A 21,701-nucleotide genomic window follows, 5' to 3' on the forward strand; every position below is an offset into this window, starting at 1 on the left:
ATAATGAAAGAAACACTTTCACCAACATTCAACATTTTCACCATCATTCACACATAATCACTGTCTTTGCAGAGGTGCCCAGATACAACAGTTTAGATGTTACTCCAAATAGCCAATATCCCAAACCCCTCCTTTAAAGTGCAGGCATTGTACTTCCCACCTCCAGGATTCAAGTCTGGTGAACAGGTTTCCCAGAATCCCTTCACAAAATATTACCCTGCTCACACTCCAGCAGCTCATCAGGTCCCAAAAACCATTCATCCCCATTCACTCCTATCTAATATGCTCACACATGCCTGCTGCATGTCCAAGCCCCTTGCACACAAAACCTCTTTTACCCCCTCCCTCCATCCTTTCCTAGGACTAAATTTTTTGAAACTTTGGTTTATGACATCAGAACTGTTGTTTGATCAAATACCAGAGAAAATTATTTTTCAAAGGCTTTCTGAATCTCAGAAAACGTGTTTTTTAATTTCAAAAATTGAAAACCCATACAAATCCTTCTCCGCGCATCTTTAACATTATAGCAAACACTTAAGCTAATGCCTACAGACATGCATTAACATAATGTACTTACATTGCTTGGCATGGATGTTCGTTACATGTCTTGTTAGATTCTGGCTCAAGTCGTGGATCACACAGGTACTCAGCAACAGGCTGGAAATCACTGGTTCTGGCACAACTCACATTTCTTGTCATATGACCTAAAATAACCAAATATAATAATGTACTACAGTATTGCAATTATATTAGGTTTACAGTGCATTATCAAAATGATATCGTGATAATTTATCAATTTTTTAACATATATTACATATATTAACATATATTACTTCCCTTAAAAGAAGTTGCAATATGTACACATTCTTCTTTGCCTGCAATTAACTATTTGTGCCTACTCTGATGTATGTACGTACTAGCCTACAAGCATCCATCCCCTTTGTCTGAGATAGTAGAGAATTTTTATTCTAGGACGGGAGGAAAGTGTGGAGCTGTGAGTATGTCGAGATACCTGGGCTGGGGAAGCATTTAATTAGGATGGTTAAGGCAAATAATAAGATTAGCAAACAAGAAAAAAGGACAAAGAAGATAATTAGGAGGTTCACTGAGGACACTGATGAATGGACAGACCTTTAAAGTAAAATGTTCAAGGAGTTAATTTGCAGTATTGATCCCAAGATTTATAAACAGATGCAAAGCTTTAGTCTACCTTGAAACAGACAAGTAATAATGACAGCAATAGAGAACAATATTATGAAAATCCAAGTCATTCATTTAAACAAGTACAAGTACCTGTGATTGACTGGTTTTGCAGGGACTTGTATAAAAATTTAAGACAATACTCACCACCACCACACTCTACAGAACATTCCCCATATGTTCCAAAAATCCAGTCATATATTTCTGCTTCAGCCTGGGTTACCTCCTTTGGAACGCTGTACTCATAGGTGATTCCTGGGTTACTCTCTTGATATAAAAGCTAAAAACAAAAGTGGATACAAGGAGGTTAATGGAACATTACTTATGTTCTGAAGGACTTACAATGTGAACTACAAAGCACTTTTTATGGCCTTTAATACTGGTAGGATACATGACACTAATGTTGGGCAGACAAGTGATGCACAATACACCCTTAGTGCATCCTTTCTGTATTCTGGCACTCACTTGGTTTCTAATCTTACTCGCTGTGCCATGGGTATACCAAGGGTTTATTGTAACTCATGGTACATACTGACTGAGACCTTTTACCTCAGATCCCATCATTGCTTCACAGATGAACTATGGAGTATAAGAAAACAAAAGAACAAGTATAATATCAAATGTTTCTTTAAATAGTACTTGCAATAACAAAACAAAACATAAGAATAAAATAAAAATAACAAGCAATGCGTGAGCGTGTTTGATAGGAGTGAATGGAGACAAATGGTTTTTAATACTTGACGTGCTGTTGGAGTGTGAGCAAAGTAACATTTATGAAGGGGTTCAGGGAAACCGGCAGGCTGGACTTGAGTCCTGGAGATGGGAAGTACAGTGCCTGCACTCTGAAGGAGGGGTGTTAATGTTGCAGTTTAAAAACTGTAGTGTAAAGCACCCTTCTGGCAAGACAGTGATGGAGTGAATGATGGTGAAAGTTTTTCTTTTTAGGGCCACCCTGCCTTGGTGGGAATCGGCCAGTGTGATAAAAAAAAAAAAAAAACAAGCAATGTAATAGGATATCAAGAGTTAGGCTAAGTCACAAAAGACACAAAAGACAAAGCTCAATGATCTTAAGACAAATTAAAAAAAAAAAAAATAATATTTATTTTACTCAAAATTCTGTTAATTAAAAACCTCCAACTAATGAAAAAAGCAGAGTCAGCTACCCCTGACCCATTTACAGAAAACAGAAGGGCCTGTTGTATTAATAAAATAATGTGAAGCAGGTTTGTTATAGAATTTAAAATAAATGTTTTTACATTTAGTTAACAAATGCTTGATGGATGCTCAAGCCCCTTCATGTATAATGTCATTCATGCCTCCTTCCAGCTCTTCCTTGTACATTATCTGTATGCTATCCACCCCAGATTTACACACTCTATCAATCTATCATGTGCCATCCTTTCTACATATCTGGAACATCTCAACAACCCCTCTTTCTCTCCCTGAATTATGCCTTTCATGCCACCAAGTCATCTTCTAATTTCTTCACTCCTTATTCGCAGAGTAATAGTCATAGCACACAATCATCTCATGGGATTCAGCATCCTCCTTGCTGCAACACTTCACGATCATGCCTCAAGCTCATACAAAGCTCAAGTGCTAAAATATTCTTCTTGCATTCTCCTTTTTTACTTCCCATAACAAATTCCTTTTTTTCCATATACAGTGGAACCTTGGCTTACGAATTTAATCCATTCCGTGATCTTGTTTGTATCCTGAGTAGTTCGTATGCCAAGTCAATTTTCCTCATTTAAATTAATTGAAATGCAATTAATTCATTCCAGCCTCTCAGGAGGCATGACGAAATAATGCTAATATCAACTCTACGTCTTAGTTATCCATCACAATTCATCTAATATGACATAATAAAAAATATTAATAACACAGAAACATGATATATACTCTAGAATGAATAAAATAGGCCATAATATCAATCAATCAATCAAGTTTATTCTCTATAAGGATTACAATGCAGGGTGTACAGATTTTGGTTATTGTGTGGTTTATATGTAATAAAATACTAATTACAGAGGGGGCCACTAAGACACCTAGCATGGCTAGGCATTTCGGGCAAACTTAGATTAATTCTTAACCTTAAATTATTATAAATTAAGGAGTAAGTTGACTAAATACTAAGTGACTAAATACTAGTTTGTGAGTTTAGCAATGTGAATGCTTTTGTTTTGGCACAATACAAAGTTTCTATATTGGAGTATCACAGGCAAACTTACGACTAGTTAGGAATCATTATTTTAAGATTAAGATTCATATTTCTGTGTTTATAGTCAAATGGGTAAGTGAGTGAGTGTAAGTGTGAACCACCAGGTGTTTTTTATGTAGTTAGTTGACGGGGTGTATCAGGGAGATAAGATGTTTTCTAATGGTAGTTTTGAAGGTGATGAATGTGTCTACAGTTCTAGAGTTTTCAGGTAGGGTAATGGCAACACCGGCAGTGGCAGAAAGCATCCACCATTTACTCTCCCACTCTAGTATCTTCCCAGTTCATAACCCCACACCTAGCTTGTGTTTATCTATGATTTAGTGGTGAGGTTGTCACATATGTAACCACAGGTGTGGGCAAGACAGATGTATATATAGGTGAAGACATGATCACTGTGGCCACAGAGATGGTGGTGGTAATGGCAGCTGCAGCCACAGTGGTGGTGGTGGTGGCGGCGGCCAGCTGCCTCACTCTATGCTGCTGTCTTCTTCGCTTCTCTAGCTTTTTTTATGGTTTCTAATCGCTTCTTGCTGATTGTATGCATATACTGTCTCTTTGGGCGAGGCATTGTGTACCATATAAGACAAAATTACGCATCCCATGGGTCTGCTGCGATCACTCAGAGCAGCATACCTCCACTTCCTTTTGACTCTTGGTTGGCGCTGAGATAGCCGTGGTCATAGCAGCTGTACTACAGCCACCCAGAGGGTTACCAATTTCTATTTTGAAGCATTTGGCACAAAAATATGAAAAATTATTATTACAGTGGACCCCCGGTTCGCGATGCCATTGGTATCTGATAAATCCGGTATTCAATGCATTGTATCGCAAAAATTTTGCCTCGGTTCCCGTTACAAAACCCGGTATACGCGATTCGTCTGAGATGTGTCCATGTGTGGCCTGAACTGCCCCATGTGTGCCAGTGTTTACAAGCCAGCCAGTGTGCTCGCATCTAAGGACACATTTGGTACATTCCATATTATCACAGTGTTTTTGGTGCTTGTTTCTGCAAAATAAGTCACCATGGGCCCCAAGAAAGCTTCTAGTGTCAAACCTTCAAGACCAAGGGTGCTAATGACTATTGAAATGAAGGAGATAACTGCAAAGTACGAAAGTGGAGTGCGCGTGTCGGAGCTGGCCAAGTTGTATACAAAACCCCAATCGACCATTTCTACTATAGTGACCAGGAAAACGGCAATCAAGGAAGCTGTTCTTGCAAAAGGTGCAACTGTGATTACGAAACAGCGACCGCAAGTGTTAGAAAATGTTGAGAGACTGTTATTGGTGTGGATAAATGAAAAACAGATAGCAGGAGATAGCATCTCTCAAGCGATCATTTGTGAAAAGGCTAGGAAGTTGCATGACAATTTGGTAAAGAAATTGTCTGCAACTAGTGGTGATGTGATTGAATTTAAGGCCAGCAAAGGTTGGTTTGAAAGATTTAAGAATCGTAGTGGCATACATAGTGTGAATAGGCATGGTGAGGCTGCCAGTTCGGACCAAAAAGCAGCTGAAAAATATGTGAAGGAATTCAAGGATTACATAGACAGTGAAGACTTGAAACCTGAACAAGTGTTTAATTGCGATGAAACAGGCCTGTTTTGGAAGAAATTGCCAAGCAGGACCTACATTACTCAGGAGGAAAAGGCACTCCCAGGACATAAGCCTATGAAAGACAGGCTTACTCTTTTCATGTGTGCCAATGCTAGTGGTGATTGCAAAGTGAAGCCTTTATTGGTGTATCACTCAGAAACTCCCAGAGCATTCAGGCAAAAGAATATCCTCAAGGCTAATTTGTGTGTGCTGTGGAGGACAAACACTAAGGCATGGGTCACTAGGGACTTTTTCTATGACTGGTTACACCATGCATTTGCACCCAATGTGAAAACTTACCTAACTGAAAAGAAATTAGACCTTAAGTGCCTCCTGGTATTAGACAATGCCCCTGGTCATCCTAGAGACTTGGCAGAGCGACTTTCTGGGGACATGAGCTTCATTAAGGTGAAGTTTTTGCCTCCTAATACCACTCCTCTCCTGCAGCCCATGGACCAGCAGGTCATTTCAAACTTCAAGAAACTGTACACAAAAGCTATGTTTCAAAAGTGCTTTGTAGTGACCACAGACACTATTGACTCTAAAGGAGTTTTGGAAGGATCACTTTAATATTCTCAATTGTGTAAACCTTATAGGTAAGGCTTGGGAGGGAGTGACTAAGAGGACCTTGAACTCTGCCTGGAAAAAACTGTGGCCAGACTGTGTACACAAAAGGGATTTCAAAAGGTTTGAAGCTAACCCTGGGAATCCTATGCCAGTTGAGGAATCCATTGTGACATTGGGGAAGTCCTTGGGGTTGGAGGTTAGTGGGGAGGATGTGGAAGAGTTGGTGGAGGAGGACAATGACAAACTAACCACTGATGAGCTTCTAGATCATCTTCAACAGCAAGAGGCTAGACCTGAGGAAACTGCTTCAGAGGAGGGGATGGAGAAATTGAAGAAGTTGCCTACTTCAAAGATTAGGGAAATGTGTGTAAAGTGGCTTGAAATGCAAACCTTTATGGATGAAAATCCCACTCACACAGCTACTGCAAGCCGTGTTGGCAACCTGTACAATGACACTGTTTTGAATCACTTTAGGAAAGTCATACAGGAACGAGAGGTACAGGCATCTATGGACAGATGTGTTGTGCGACAGAAGTCCAGTGACTCTCAAGCTGGTCCTAGTGGCATTAAAAGAAGAAGGGAAGTAACCCCGGAAAAGGACTTGCTACCTCAAGTCCTAATAGGTTCGACACTCTCCCCTCCTCCCATCCCATCAATCATCACCAGATCTTCATTAAAGGTAAGTGTCATGTATTCTAACGTTAGTAGAGTACATACTACAAACTGTGCATGTCTTCTTCAGTTTGTGTGCATTAAACTTAATATTTCATGTGGTAAAAGTTTTTTTTTCATACTTTTGGGTGTCTTGCACGGATTAATTTGATTTCCATTATTTCTTATGGGGAAAATTGATTCGCTTTCCGATAACTTTGGTTTACGATGAGCTCTCAGGAACGGATTAATATCGCAAACAGGGGGTCCACTGTATTATTATTATTACTATTATTATTATTATTAGTAGTAGTAGTAGTAGTATCAGTACGTACTTATTATTATTATTATTATTACATACGTATTATAATTATTATTATTATTAATTTAGGGAACTGGAGCACAGATCCAATTCCATAGATCAAGAGCCCATCACCACGTACATATTAATACTAATAATAATTATTATAACAATAATAATACAATGTAATAATAATAATAATAATAATAAGAGTAAGGAGAAACTTCAAAAGGCTGCCAGTAGTTGGTGCCACCATCAGCAAAACATTGGTACCCATTACTAGTACACTTTTCACCTGTCTAGACTTAAGTAGGGGTGGGGTGTTCGTAAGCCGAGGTTCCACTGTACTCCAAAACACTCCAGGTACTTTCTTTCCATCATCTAATCTATGATACATGTGTTTCATACACCCATCTGCTGACATATCACTTCCAGATATCTAAATACACTTACCTCCTCTCTTACTACAGTAAAACTTCAACTTAATGGACTAACAGGAAAGGAGAGGGTGTCCCATAATGCCAATTGTCCATCAAAACCAAATATATAATGTTCTTTTTACATTCTTGTAAGAATAACAAACAGTTCAGGATTTAGCAAACTTTGCTTTTTAAATCATAAATATATTTATGCAGTGGACCGTAGCAATAACAGACATCTCTGAATTTAATGACTTAGGTCCATTAATCTTTTCACTAACCAGACTCCCAAAATTAATATTACTTTCAGGGTCCACAAAAAATTTTTTTTGAAATGGTAGAGAATCTTTATCTGAAAGTAATGACACCAAAAGAACAAAATATGATGGAAAACTTATGGAATTACACAGGCACAAAGTTAGAAGCATGGGCAAAATTTACACATTGCGATTTTGCCCACTCTGAGTCCTATTTTAAACCAATTCTAGATAAGATAAGATTTCGTTCGGATTTTTAACCCCGGAGGGTTAGCCACCCAGGATAACCCAAGAAAGTCAGTGCGTCATCGAGGACTGTCCAACTTATTTCCATTGGGGTCCTTAATCTTGTCCCCCAGGATGCGACCCACACCAGTCGGCTAACACCCAGGTACCTATTTGCTGCTAGGTGAACAGGATAACAGGTGTAAGGAAACATGTCGAAATGTTTCCACCCGCCGAGAATCGAACCCGGGCCCTCCGTGTGTGAAGTGGGAGCTTTAGCCACCAGGCCACCGGGCCACCATTAAATTCTGTTCTATTCATTGAACACAAGAAACTGCCCATTTAACTATTAAAACTACCTTATAAAGTGCAAAAAAGTTGGTAATTTGGCCAATTTTAAACAAAATAAAAAAAAAATGCTAATTTCTAAACATAATAACAATAATATTTTATTTTGACATGATACATAGTTGTACAAAGGAATATAATAGTTGAGTGTACATGCCAAAAGCCCCTTGTATGCAGAGCATTTTGGGCAAACTTAAAATTAACTTGAGATTAGTTAGGCTATAACAGATTAAATGGTCATGAGGTGAGTTACAGTGAGTACAGAGACTTGAGCAATTAATAAGTAATACTATATGGCTTTAATAGGTCTAGTAGAGAAGTTTAGTAGTGAATAATTACAGTTTTGAATTATTTTATAAAAATTACAGTATTACAACAGAACAATTTAAACAATTTAAAATATGAAGTACAGTGGAACCTTGGTTTTCATAAGTACTGTTTTTCATAGGATTTGGTTTTTGACAACTTTTTTCCCTCTAAATTTTGTCCTAGTTTTTGTACATCTGCACGGTTTTCGTAGAGTTGACAATGGTCCATACCAAACGTGTCTGCCTGCCCGTGCCCACACAAAGCGTCCCACGTTTTCTGACTAAGTCTAGCATTGTTTCTCATTGAGTGAACATTAATCCATTGTTTTTTGTACTTGTTTATTGAGTGCGACTGCTAAATAACTCACCATGGGGCCAAACAAAGTTCTGAGTTCCAGCCCTTTGATAATGAAGGCGAGAAACACGATAGAATTCAAGAAAGAACTCGTAGCAGAGTACAAAAGTTGCACATGAATGGCCGATCTCACAACAATCAGTTCCTTCCTGGTGAAGAAAAAATAAATCAAGGAAGCTGATGTTGCAAAAGGGGTAAATGTGCTAACGAAACAGAGGTCGCAAACAACGGAAGATGTTGAGAAGTTGTTGTAAGTGTAGATCAACAAAAAACAGTTAGCGGGAGATAGTATTTTGGTGGAAGAGTTGGTGGACGACCACAGGGAAGAGCTAACTACTGAAGAGCTGCAAGACCTTCAACTGGAACACCAACAAACTGCAGCTGAGGAAAACTGCTTCAGAGTAGGAGGAGGAAGAGAGAGGAGAGAATATGCCTTCTTCAGTGATTAAACCTTTCAGGGTCCAGAGGCCAAATTTCAAAGTGTGCACCAGGGTCCAAGAATTTAACCCTTTCAGGGTCCAAGGCCCAAATCTGGAGTCACGCACCAGTGTCCAAGAATTTTCAAAAAAAAAATTTGTTATTTTTTCTTATGAAATCGTAGAGAATCTTTTTGTGAAGGTAATAAAACAAAATGTACGAAATTTGGTGGAAAATTGACGAAATTATGCTCTCGCGAATTTTGATGTGTCAGCGATATTTACGAATCGGCGATTTTGCCGACTTTGACTCCCATTTTAGGCCAATTACATTATTCCAATCAACCAAATTCTTAGCTATTTCACTAGTATTACTTCTATTCTATCGATTGAGCACAAGAAATCGCCAAGTCAACTGTTTCAACTACAAAATAAAGTGATCGGAAATTGTTAATTTGGCCAATTTAACACAAAGTTCAAAATATTCCAATTTCAAAATAGGGTCCAGAATGAACAATGTAGGCATTCTTGGCACTAAACTAACATTTCCTCTGTTCATTAGTTATGTTTTGAGGCTTTACAAATAAATTCCATTTTGATTTTTTATTCACATAATGAATTTTTATTCACACCAAAAAATAGAAGATTTACTGTTATGCAATACTGTAATAATTGTATAAATATCATCACCATATTTGTGAATGTATATTAGACCCACCAGCTGACGTGTAATAGACGTGTGAGGTCGTTTGTTTACTCTTGAATATCGGCAAAAATTTAACATTTCTGCTACTTTGAGCTCAGTTTCAAGCCATTTCCAGTGCTAAAACCAATCAAAATCATCTCTATTTCTGTAATATGTCTTCCATTCTATCAAATGAGACCAAGAAATCGCAAATACAACTATAAAAAACATACGAAAAAACACTGCAAAGTTGCTGCTTTAATCGAAAAATGATGATTTCATTTTTTCTCTCATTATACACAGTGTGCTGCAGGATCTGTTTTATGTGGTGCACACATACCACATAGATGTATTCTCTCATATCTAGGCCCAAATGTACCACTCACAGTTTATCAGAGTGAGCTGAGCTCATGGCATAGATCTACGGTTTGGACCCTGAACGTAAAGCCGTAGATCTACGGGACGGACCCTGAAAGGGTTAAAAAAAAAAAAAAAAAATTTATTTTTTTCTTATGAACTGGTAGAGAATCTTTTTCTAAAGGTAATAAAACAAAAAGTATGAAATTAGATGGAAAACTGGCGAAATTATGCTCTTGCGAATTTTTATGTGTCAGCGATATTTACGCTTTGACAATTTTGCTGACTTTGATTCCCATTTTAGGCCAATTGCATCATTCCAGTCAACCAAATACTTAGCTATTTCACTAGTATTACTTCTATTCTATCGATTGAACACAAGAAATTGCCAATTCAACTGTTTCAACTACAAAATAAAGTGATAGTAAATTGGTAATTTGGCTAATTTAATGCAAAGTTCAAAATATTACAATTTCAAAATAGGGTCCAGAATAAACAATGCAGGCATTTCTGGCATTAAACTAACATTTCCTCTGTTCATTAGTTACGTTTTCAGGCTTTACAAATAAATTCCATTTTTATTTTTTATTCACATAATGAATTTTTAATCAAACCAAAAAATAGAAGATTTAGTCTTATGCAATACTGTAATAATTGTATAAATAATATCACATTTGTGAACGTATATTAGACCCACCAGCTGGTGTGTATTAGATGAGTGAGGTCATTTGTTTACTTTTGAACGTTGGCAAAAATTTAACATTTCTGCTACTTTCAGCTCAGTTTCAAGCCATTTCCAGTACTAAAACCAATCAAAATCATCTCTATTTCTGTAATATATCTTTCATTCTATCAAATGAGACAATAAAATCACAAATACAACTATAAAAAACATACGAAAAAACACTGCAAATTCACTGTTTTAATAAAAAATTATGGTCTCAGTTTATTTCTCATTATGCACTGTGTGCTGCAGCATTTGTTTCATGTGGTGCATACATACCATACAGATGTATTCTCTCATATATAGGCCCAAATTTACCACCCACAGCTTATCAGAGTGAGCTGAGCTCATGGCATAGATCTACGGTTTGGACCCTCAACTCAAAGCTGTAAAACTACGGCACGGACCCTGAAAGGGTTAAGGACATGTGTTCAAAGTGAAATGAGTTGCAGAGTTTTGTGGAGAAATATCACCCTAACAAAGCTGTTGCAAGCCATGTCTGCAATATGTTCAATGACAATGCCTTGTCCCATTTTGGGCAATTCTTAAAGAGACACCAGAAACAGACCTCTCTGGACAGATTTTTTGTGTGACAGGGGTCCAGTGATTCTCAAGTTAGTCCAAGTCCCAGTAAAACACAAAGGAGGGAAGTAACCCCAGATAGGGCCTTGATACCTGAAGTCCTTATAGAGGGGGATTAACCTTCGAAACAAAAACCTCTCCTCCTCCCTCTCCCCTCCTTGCCGTCTTCCATACACCAACAAGAGTCTTCAATAAAGGTAAAAGTGATGTTAAATGTTCATTCATCCATTTCATTAGTCATTTATATTTATTTCTCATTGTTTTCCATATGTAAAACTATAGTTATTCTCTATAAAATGTATTTTTTGTTAACATTTTTGGGTGTCTGGAACGGATTAATTGGACTTACATTATTTCTTGCGGGAAATATTGCTTCATTTTTCATACAATTCGGTTTTCGTCAAGACTTTCTTGAACAAATTAATCACGAAAACCAAGGTTCCACTGTACAACTGAGTATTTAAAACAATGAAATTTGAACATTACAAATTTGAAGCATTACAGTTTTACGATGGAACAATTTAAAATATGAAGTACAGTGGACCCTCACCATACGATATTAATTAGTTCCTGAAAGCTCATCGTACGCTGAAATTATCGTAAGGTGAATTAATTTTCCCCATAAGAAATAATGGAAATCAAATTAATCCATTCCTGACACCCCAAAGTAAGAAAAAAAAAAATTTTTACCACATGAAATATTAATTTTAATACACACAAACTGACACTTACCTTTATTGAAGATCTGGTGATGATTGATGGGATGGGAGGAGGGGAGAGTGTGAAAGTTGTTAATGTTTAGAAAGGGAATCCACTTCCATTAGGACTTGAGGTATCAAGTCCTTTTCCGGGATTACTTCCCTTCTTCTTTTAATGCCACTAGGACCAGCTTGAGAGTCACCGGACCTCTGTCGCACAACATATCTGTCTATAGAGGCCTGTACCTCCCGTTCCTGTATGATTTGTCTAAATTGGCTCACAACACTGTCATTGTAATAGTCACCAGCACGGCTTGCAATAGCTGTGTGAGGGTGATTTTCATCCATAAAGGTTTGCACTTCAAGCCACTTTGCACACATTTCCTTAAACTTTGAAGTAGGCAACTTCTTCAATTTCTCTATCCCCTCCTCCGAAGCAGTTTCCTCAGGTCTGGCCTCTTGCTGTTGAAGATGATCTTGCAGCTCATCAGTGGTTAATTCTTCATTGTCCTCCTCCACCAACTCTTCCACATCCTCCACACTAACCTCCAACCCCAAGGACTTCCCCAATGCCACAATTGATTCCACAACTGGCATACGCTTCTCAGGGTTAGCCACAAATCCTTCAAAATCCCTTTTGTCTAAACATTCTGGCCACAGTTTCTTCCAAGTAGAGTTCAAGGTCCTCTAAGTCACTCCCTCCCAAGCCTTACCTATAAGGTTTACACAATTGAGGATGCTAAAGTGATCTCTCCAAAACTCTCTTAGAGTCAATAGAGTGTCTGTGGTCACTACAAAGCACTTTTGAAACATAGCTTTTGTGTAGTTTTTTGAAGTTTGAAATGACCTGCTGGTCCATGGGCTGCAGGAGAGGAGCGGTATTAGGAGGCAAAAACTTGACCTTAATGAAGCTCATGTCCCCAGAAAGTCTGAAGGATGACCAGGAGCATTGTCTAATACCAGGAGGCACTTAAGGTCCAATTTATTTTCCAGGAGGTAATTTTTCACAGTGAGGGCAAATGCATGGTGTAACCAGTCATAGAAAAGGTCTCTAGTGACCCATGCCTTACTGTTTGCCCTCCACGTCACACACAAATTAGCCTTGAAGACACTGTCTCTCCTGAACACTCTGGGAGTTTCAGAGTGATACACCAATAAAGGCTTCACTTTGCAATCACCACTAGCATTAGCACACATCAAGAACCCGTGGTCAGAGAGTGCCTTTTCCTCCTGAGTAATGTAGGTCCTGTTTGGCATTTTCTTCCAAAACAGGCCTGTTTCATCGCTATTAAACACTTGTTCAGGTTTTAATTCTTCACTGTCTATGTAATCCTTGAATTCCTTCACATATTTTTCAGCCGCTTTTTGGTCTGATCTGGCAGCCTCACCATGCCTTATCACACTATGTATGCCACTACGATTCTTAAATCTCTCAAACCAACCTATGCTGGCCTTAAATTCACTCATCACCACCACTAGTTGCAGGCATTTTTCTAATTAAATCCTCATGCAACTTCCTAGCCTTTTCACATATGATCGCTTGAGAGATGCTATCTCCTGCTATCTGTTTTTCATTTATCCACACCAATAACAGTCTCTCAACATCTTCTATCACTTGCAATCTCTTATTTGAAAACAAAGTTGCACCTTTTGCAAGAACAGCTTCCTTGATTGCTGTTTTCTTGGCTACAATAGTAGCAATGGTTGATTGGGGTTTGGTATACAACCTGGCCAGCTCCGAGACACACACTACACTTTTGTACTCAGCAATTATCTCTTTGTTCATATCCATAGTAATTTTCACCCTTTTTCCCGCAGGGTTGGCACTAGAAGCTTTCTTGGGGTCCATGGTGACTTATTTTGCAGGTACAATCACTAAAAATGCTGTGATAATATGAAATGTTCCGATTGTATGCATGGATGCAACCGCACTGGCTGGCTTGTAAACACTGGCACCCACAGGACAGCTGAGGCGCACTCAGGCTACACGGACGTGTCTCGAACAAATCATGTAAGCTGAGTTTTTTAACGTGAGGTGAGGCAAAATTTTTGCGTTAAAATGTATAGTATGGTGGATTTAACGTAAGGTGATGCCATCGTATGGTGAGGGTCCACTGTATTACAATTTAGTATTCAAAACAATAAAATTTGAACATCCTGTTTTTGAAGTAATGAGTACACGGTTGAGCAATCTTCAGCACAATATTCAGTATTGAAACTGAGACATCATTAGTACTTTTTGTGTTGCTTTTGAGTAAATGGTAGATATTAAGTACAGCTTTTCTGGTTAATTTTGGGTAATGAGGAGATTTCTAAGTAGGGCCATAAATTGAAGTAGACTTTCCTGGCACTTAAACATTTCTTTTGCTCATTAATCATGTCCGCAGGCCTCTCTATATTACACTTGCCTTCCATTTTGAATTCATAACCACATAAAAATAGATTTACTCTATATATTGGATAATTAAACATAACCAGGAATGATTGGTCATAGTTTACAGCATCCCAATAATTGAATCAGACATATGAAAAACCCATAAAACAGACTGGGGGATTTTAAGGGCCTTTACCTGTCTTCAGGAAAATTGGCAAAAATCAAATATTTCCACTAAAACCCAGTTTTAAGCTACTTTTGAACCTGAAGCCAACCAAAATCATCTCTCTTTCATTAGCAAGTTTTCCATTCTTGGCATCACTATAATGTGATACCAAGAAACAGCCAATAAAACTATAAAAAGCATCCTAGAAAACACCTCAATGTTGCTATTTTAAACTAAACACAAGGTTAGAGTTTTACTTTTCCCCGTCATGCACCACATGAGGCAGGATTTTTTTATACAGTGCATACTCACCCCACAGACCCATTCTCTCATATCTATACTAAAATTCACCACTCACAGCTTATCTGAGTGAGCTGAGCTCATGACGTAGAACTACACAAGGGGACCCTGGCCTCAATGATATAGTTCTTCGTGACAGCCAATGAAAGGGTTGAAGCCAAAATTAATTTACCCACAATAATGGACAATTCTTCTCCGTGGGAAAGTGGAACAGAATTTGTCCTCCGTAAGCCATGCATGTCGTAAGAGGTGACTAAAATTCCAGGAGCAAGGGGCTAGTAACCCCGTCTCCTGTATATATTACTAAATGTAAAAGAAGAAACTTTTGTTTTTCTTTTTGTGCCATCCTGCCTCGGTGTTCTACATTGTAGAACATCAGGCTTGACATTCTACGATGTAAAGTCAATCAAGACCTTAACCTTCCTCTACCTCCCAGAGATTTTGTCGACTTGGCTGAGCTCTGCATTAATTTCAATTGCTTTTCTTTCAATAACAGGCTCTACAAACAAACCTATGGTATGGGAATGGGGTCCCCTACCAGCGCTGTCTTAGCCAACTTGTATACGAAGCACCTGGAAGCTGAACACTTCACCAACATCATCTCCACCATTGTCACTTGGTTACACTGTATGGACGATGTCCTCATAATAACTCCCAAAATTTTGATGTGCAGAATCTTCAGGCAAGGCTCAATGCAGTTGAACCGGCTATCCAGTTTACTGAAGTAGAGTTCATGACAAGCTACCTATTCTAGACGTCCTCATTCACAAAGCTGATAACAATCTAAGATTTCAAGTTTACCATAAACCTACCAACAAAAATGATCTCACCCACTTCTATTCCAATCAAGATACTAAGACCAAAAAAGGCATCATCATCAGATTTTTCCTAAGAGCATACCCAATTTGTTGTTCTGAGTTTCTTGATGAGGAATGTACTTATGAATGCCAAACCTTCAGTGATCTACAATTTCCTTCCTTTTTCATCAAAGACTGCAAGAAAAGAGCTCTGCAGATCATCAATTCTCCACACCAACACCCCTCCTGACAAGGTTATAATCCTTTCCAACAGCCAGGTTACATTGAACATTTCCAACGTACTGGCACAAACTAACACTAGTGTAGCCATCACATCCAGCACTTCCATAAGGGATCTAACCAGGACAAAATCGAACCACTATGAATCAGTCAATGCAGGAGTTCACACTATACCTTGTGGAGGCTGTGACAGGATATATGTAGGTGAAACAGCTAGAAACCTCGAGACACTTCTCAATAAACACATTAACACATGTAGGAATGATAACTTGAACAACGCCTGTGTACAACACCGGAATTCCACCAATCACCTCATGAAATTCAATGATGCCCGACTAGTGATCAGAGAGCCTAATTTCCACAGACGTAAGTGCCTTGAATCATCATTAATCACTGTTTCTAACACAATCAAGCAAAATAAAGGCAGCTTCATCATCTCTGAAGTAGTGTTAGCAAACATCCTCCTCAAAACAGCAAACCTTGCCATCACACAGTCTCTGCTACACAAGAACATAACAGAGGAGGAACACTGAAACAAACCTTCCCATATCCAACCACCAACAGAAACATTTGTCTAACCTATTTTTATGCTACCCAAATATGTAATAGCTTTTATAACCTTTTACTTAAGTGCAAGTTGAGTGTTCTACCATACTGTATTACTACTACCTCTACAACTTATATTACTACTACTACTACTATTACCACTAGTATTACACCTCACTCTAAGTCTATGTATACCCTCTGTGTCCATGAATTGTTTGTAACAGCTTGATACAGCTCGTGGAGAGCGAAACATTGCCACAATAAAATGTCACATTAGTTGCACTTGTGTCCTTTTACTTAACACCATGCAGATTATAAGTTCATTAACTAAATCCTCTTTAAAGTATTTCTGAAAGTTGTTGGACAGGCCTTACTTCTGGAAAGGTTTCTATTCTAGGACACCAAGTTTTATTAAGTTACTAATCTATTTTTGTTGAAAATTTCATAGCTTTATCAGTTCCATTTGGTTATTTTCAATATAAAATTTTAATCCATGTAAAAGTCTGAGCAACAGTTTTAAATTTTTGAAAAGAAATTTATCTTCTTATGAAGATATATTTCAGCATAAAATTTAAACATGGTTTGTTCAGTCCACTCCCAACAATATGCTATTATATATTCACCAAAGGAATAATAACATTCTAACCAATTATTATTATTATTATAATCAAGGGGGAAGCGCTAAACCCGGAGGATTATACAGCGCCTGGGGGGGGGATATGTGGAAGGCATTCAGGCTTAATTCGGGGAACTGGAGCACAGATCCAATTCCCTAAATCAAGAGCCCCTCACCAACATCAAGGAACCTTCCTTGAGGGGATTCTAACCAATAAAGACAAAAGCATTACAATATTCTCCTCCATTTCATGCTTTACATATATTCAGCAAGATTACTACTTACCACAATGAAGAGGGGCTCTGTTGTAGGCCCTAGGGCTCGTAAAACCTCAGGAGCAAAGATTCCAACACCATCAGCTTTCCTTTCATAATGAAAGATGGTGCCAGCAAATTTCCTTGCTCTTGGGAAGTCAATTCTCCAATTTCCATTAAGGAAAAAGAAGCCTGCCATGTTTCTGACAGCCATAAAGAAATACATAAACTTCATTAATAATTTACTAATTGTGATATAAAACGTAGATACATTATTGGCAAATCTCTGATTTTAATCACTGAACTGCTTCATTAATTAAAAAAAATACACATTCAGGTGCTGTATCAATTTCTACTGACTCACCTAAATAGTTATTTGAAGCCACAACTTCTTCTACATAAATATTAGTGGCACCAGCAGGTATAAGAACAATATCATTATAACCAACTGTGAGTGTCTTCTGCATAAAATCCCCTGTGATAGTGTTACATGTAGAACTGTCACCATTACACACTCTACACTTGTCTTCCTTAGCTGATGACCTCAGGATTAAATCGCATCCAACAGGCTGTAAAGCAAATTATCAACACACGTACTCATACTGTTAAAAGCATTTTTCATAAAATAAAATCATTTTCCATTTTGGAATTAAAATAAACTTTGAAAAATAATGCATACACATTTCAGACTGTAAAATGTTTAAGCTAATTAAGTTTTCAAAAAAAAATTACATGTACCATAATTAATCATTTTTTACAATAACCAAATAAAAATTGAAGTAAAGCTTTGAATCTGTGATTAAAGTACTTTATTTTCATATATATAATGCTGAAGTCAAGGGACTAGTAGCCCCTTCTCTTGTATAAATTACTAAATTTAAAAAGAGAAACTTTCGTTTTTCTCTTTGGGCCACCCTGCCTTGGTGGAATATGGCTGGTTTGTTGAAAAAAAAAAAATACTAAAATGAGTAAAAATGTTGTAGAGGGAGTAGTAGGTAAATTTGGGGTGCCAGGGGTAAATGAAAATGGGGAGCCTTTAATTGAGCTATGTGTAGAAAGAGGTTTGCTAATAAGTAATACACATTTCATGAAAAAGAGGATAAATAAATATACAAGGTATGGTATAGCACATAATGAAAGTAGTTTGTTAGATTATGTATTGGATAAAAGATTGATGGGTAGGCTCCAGGATGTACATGATTACAGAGGAGCAACTGATATATCGGATCATTATTTAGTTGTAGCTACAGTTAGAGTAAGAGGTAGATGGGACAAGAGGAAAGTGGAAACAACAAGTAAGAGAGAGGTGAAAGTGTATAAACTAAGGGAGGAGGAAGTTCGGGTGAGATATAAGCAACTATTGGTAGAAAGGTGGGCTAGTGCAAGTACGAGTAGTGGGGGGCTTGAAGAGGGTTGGAATAGTTTTAAAAATGCAGTATTAGAATGTGGGGCAGAAGTTTGTGACTATAAGAAGGTGGGTGCAGGAGGAAAGAGGAATGATTGGCGGAATGATGAAGCAAAGGGTGTGATAAAAGAGAAAAAGGTAGCTTATGAGAGGTTTTTACAAAGCAGAAGTGATATATGGAGTATATGGAGGGTAAAAGAAAAGTGAAGAGAGTGGTGAGAGAGTGCAAAAGGAGAGCAGATAATAGAGTGGGAGAGGCACTGTCAAGAAATTTTAATGAAAATAAGAAAAAAATTTGGAATGAGTTAAGAAAACCTAGGGAATGAATGGATTTGTCAGTTAAAAAATATAGTAGGGAAGTTAGTAGATGGGGAAATGGAGGTATTGGATAGATTGCAGGAATATTTTGAGGAACTTTTCAATGTCGACGAAGAAAGGGAAGCAGTAATTTCATGCACTGGCCAGGGAGGTATACCATCTTTTAGGAGTGAAGAAGAACAGGATGTCAATGTGGGGGAGGTGCATGAGGCATTACATAGAATGGAAGGGGGTAATGCAGCTGGAACTGACGGGATCACGACAGAAATGTTAAAAGCAGGGGCGAATATAGTGTTAGAGTGGTTGGTATTTTTGTTTAACAAATGTATAAAAGAGGGGAAGGTACCTAGGGATTGGCAGAGAGCATGTATAGTTCCTTTATATAAAGGAAACGGGGACAAAAAAAATTGTAAAAATTACAGAGGAACTTGTTTACTAAGTATACCAGGAAAAGTGTATGGTTATTACTGGAAGAATTAGAGGTAAGACGGCAAAAAAAAAAAAAAAAAAAAAAACAGAATGTAGGATTGCGGATGAGCAAGGAGGTTTTAGAGTGGGTAGGGGATGTGTAGATCAAGTGTTTACATTGAAGCACATATGTGAACAATATTTAGATAAAGGTAGAGAAGTTTTCATTGCATTATTGGATTTAGAAAAGGCATATGATAGAGTGGATAGGAGTGAAATGTGGCAGATGTTGCAAGTATATGGAATAGGAAGTTACTAAATGCTGTAAAGAGTTTTTATGAGTATAGTGAGGCTCAAGTTAGGGTGAGTGGAAGAGAGGGAGACTACTTCCCAGTAAAAGTAGGTCTTAGACAGGGATGTGTAATGTCACCATGGTTGTTTAACATATTTAAAGATGGGGTTGTAAAAGAAGTAAATGCCAGGGTGTTCGGGAGAGGGGTGGGATTAAATTATGAGGAATCAAATGCAATATGGGAATTGTCACAGTTACTTTTTGCTGATGATACTGTACTTATGGGAGATTCTAAAGAAAAACTGCAAAGGTTAGTGGACGAGTTTGGGAGTGTGTGTAAAGGTAGAAAGTTGAAAGTGAACATAGAAAAGAGTAAGGTGATGAGGGTATCAAATGATTTAGATTAAGAAAAATTGGACATCAAATTGGAGAGAAGAAGTTTGAAAGAAGTGAATGTTTTCAGATATTTGGGAATTGACGTGTCAGCAGATGGATTTATGAAGGATGAGGTTAACCATAGAACTGATGAGTGAAAAAAGGTGAGTGGTGTGTAGAGGTATATGCAGAGACAAAAACAGTTATCTATGGAGGCAAAGCAGGGAATGTATGAAAGTATAGTGGTACCAACACTCTTATATGAGTGTGAAGCTTGGGTTGTAAATACTGCAGCGAGGAGATGGTTGGAGGCAGGGGAGATGTCCTGTCTAAGGGCAATGTGTGGTGTAAATATTATGCAGAAAATTCGGAGTGTGGAAATTAGGAGAAGGTGTGGAGTTAATAAAAGTATTAGTCAGAGGGCTGAAGAAGGGTTGTTGAGGTGGTTTGGTCATTTAGAGAGAATGGATCAAAGTAGAATGACATGGAGAGCATATAAATCTGTAGGGGAAAGAAGGCGGGGTAGGGGTCGTCCTCGAAAAGGTTGAGGGAGGGTGTAAAGGAGACTTTTTCGGCGAGGGGCTTGGACTTCCAGCAAGTGTGCGTGAGTGTGTTAGATAGAAGTGAATGGAGATGAATGGTATTTGGGACCTGACAAGCTGTTGGAGTGTGAGCAGGGTAATATTTAGTGAAGGGATTCAGAGAAACCAGTTATTTTTATATAGCCGGACTTGAGTCCTGGAAATGGGAGGTACAATGCCTGCACTTTAAAGGAGGGGTTTGGGATATTGGCAGTTTGGAGGGATATGTTATGTATCTTTATATGTATATGCTTTTGAACTGTTGTATTCTGAGCACCTCTTCAATAACAGTGATTATGTATGAGTGAAGTGAAAGTGTTGAGTGATGATGAAAGTATTTTGTTTTTGGGGATTTTCTTTCTTTTTGGGTCACCCTGCCTCGGTGGGAGGCGGCTGACTTGTTAAAAAAAAAAAAAACTAACACTTCATGGGTAAGTGGGACAGAATTCTTCCTCCGTAAGCTATGTGTGTCGTAAGAGGTGACTAAAATGCTGGGAGCAAGGAGGGGCTGGTAACCCCTTCTCCTGTATAAATTACTAAATTTAAAAAGAAAAACTTTGTATTTCTTTTTAAGTCACCCTGCCTCGATGGGATACGGCTGGTTTGAGCTTGGGGAAAGTAATCACAAATCACTTAGTTTCAATATATCATGAAATTACCCAGATAACTGCAATCAAATCTCTGTCCCAGATTTTCGCTTGGCCAACTTCATGGGACTGAAAAATTACCTGGGTGGGCTAAATTGGGATGTCCTGACTATGGGTCAGGTAGGTGATCTTGGTTGCCAATATGATGTTCTTCAGAGCATAGTTCTAGCTGCCCAGACAACTTTTGTTCCAAGTAAGGAAATTAGATCTAACAAAAATGATCCCAAATGGATGAACAATAGATTAAAACATCTCATTGGTCAAAAGAGAGGCATATATAGGCATATCAAAAGAGGGGATGGGCAGTTAAGAAATCAATATATTCAATTAAAGAGAAATAAAGAAAGGAATAAGAAAAGCAAAAAGGGATTATGAGGCTAAGGTCGCAAGGGATTCAAAGACTAACCCAAAAGGGTTCTTTCAGGTATACAGTGGACCCCCGGTATTCGATGACATCAGTATTCGATAAATCCGG

General features: G+C 38.1%; 1 protein-coding gene across 6 annotated transcripts in view; it reads right to left on the reverse strand.

Annotated features, from left to right (window-relative positions):
* Ppn (proteoglycan-like sulfated glycoprotein papilin) overlaps window positions 1-21,701 on the reverse strand; it is a 504,188-nt gene that overhangs the window by 332,934 nt on the left and 149,553 nt on the right. For 4 of the 6 annotated variants that reach the window (XM_070095654.1, XM_070095670.1, XM_070095664.1 and 1 more), the window contains exons 1-3: window positions 17,232-17,440; window positions 1,348-1,480; window positions 578-704 (exon numbers count right to left, since the gene is read on the reverse strand). In XM_070095654.1, the coding sequence (XP_069951755.1) occupies window positions 578-704; window positions 1,348-1,480; window positions 17,232-17,435 (464 nt within the window). In that variant the 5' untranslated portion in view covers window positions 17,436-17,440. Of the gene's footprint in view, window positions 1-577; window positions 705-1,347; window positions 1,481-17,231; window positions 17,441-17,556; window positions 17,770-21,701 lie in introns of those variants that run through there. The other 2 variants (XM_070095679.1, XM_070095675.1) reach the window with 2 other exon arrangements.

Source organism: Cherax quadricarinatus, chromosome 4 (genome assembly GCF_038502225.1).
Source record: "Cherax quadricarinatus isolate ZL_2023a chromosome 4, ASM3850222v1, whole genome shotgun sequence".
Lineage (NCBI taxonomy): Eukaryota > Metazoa > Arthropoda > Malacostraca > Decapoda > Parastacidae > Cherax > Cherax quadricarinatus.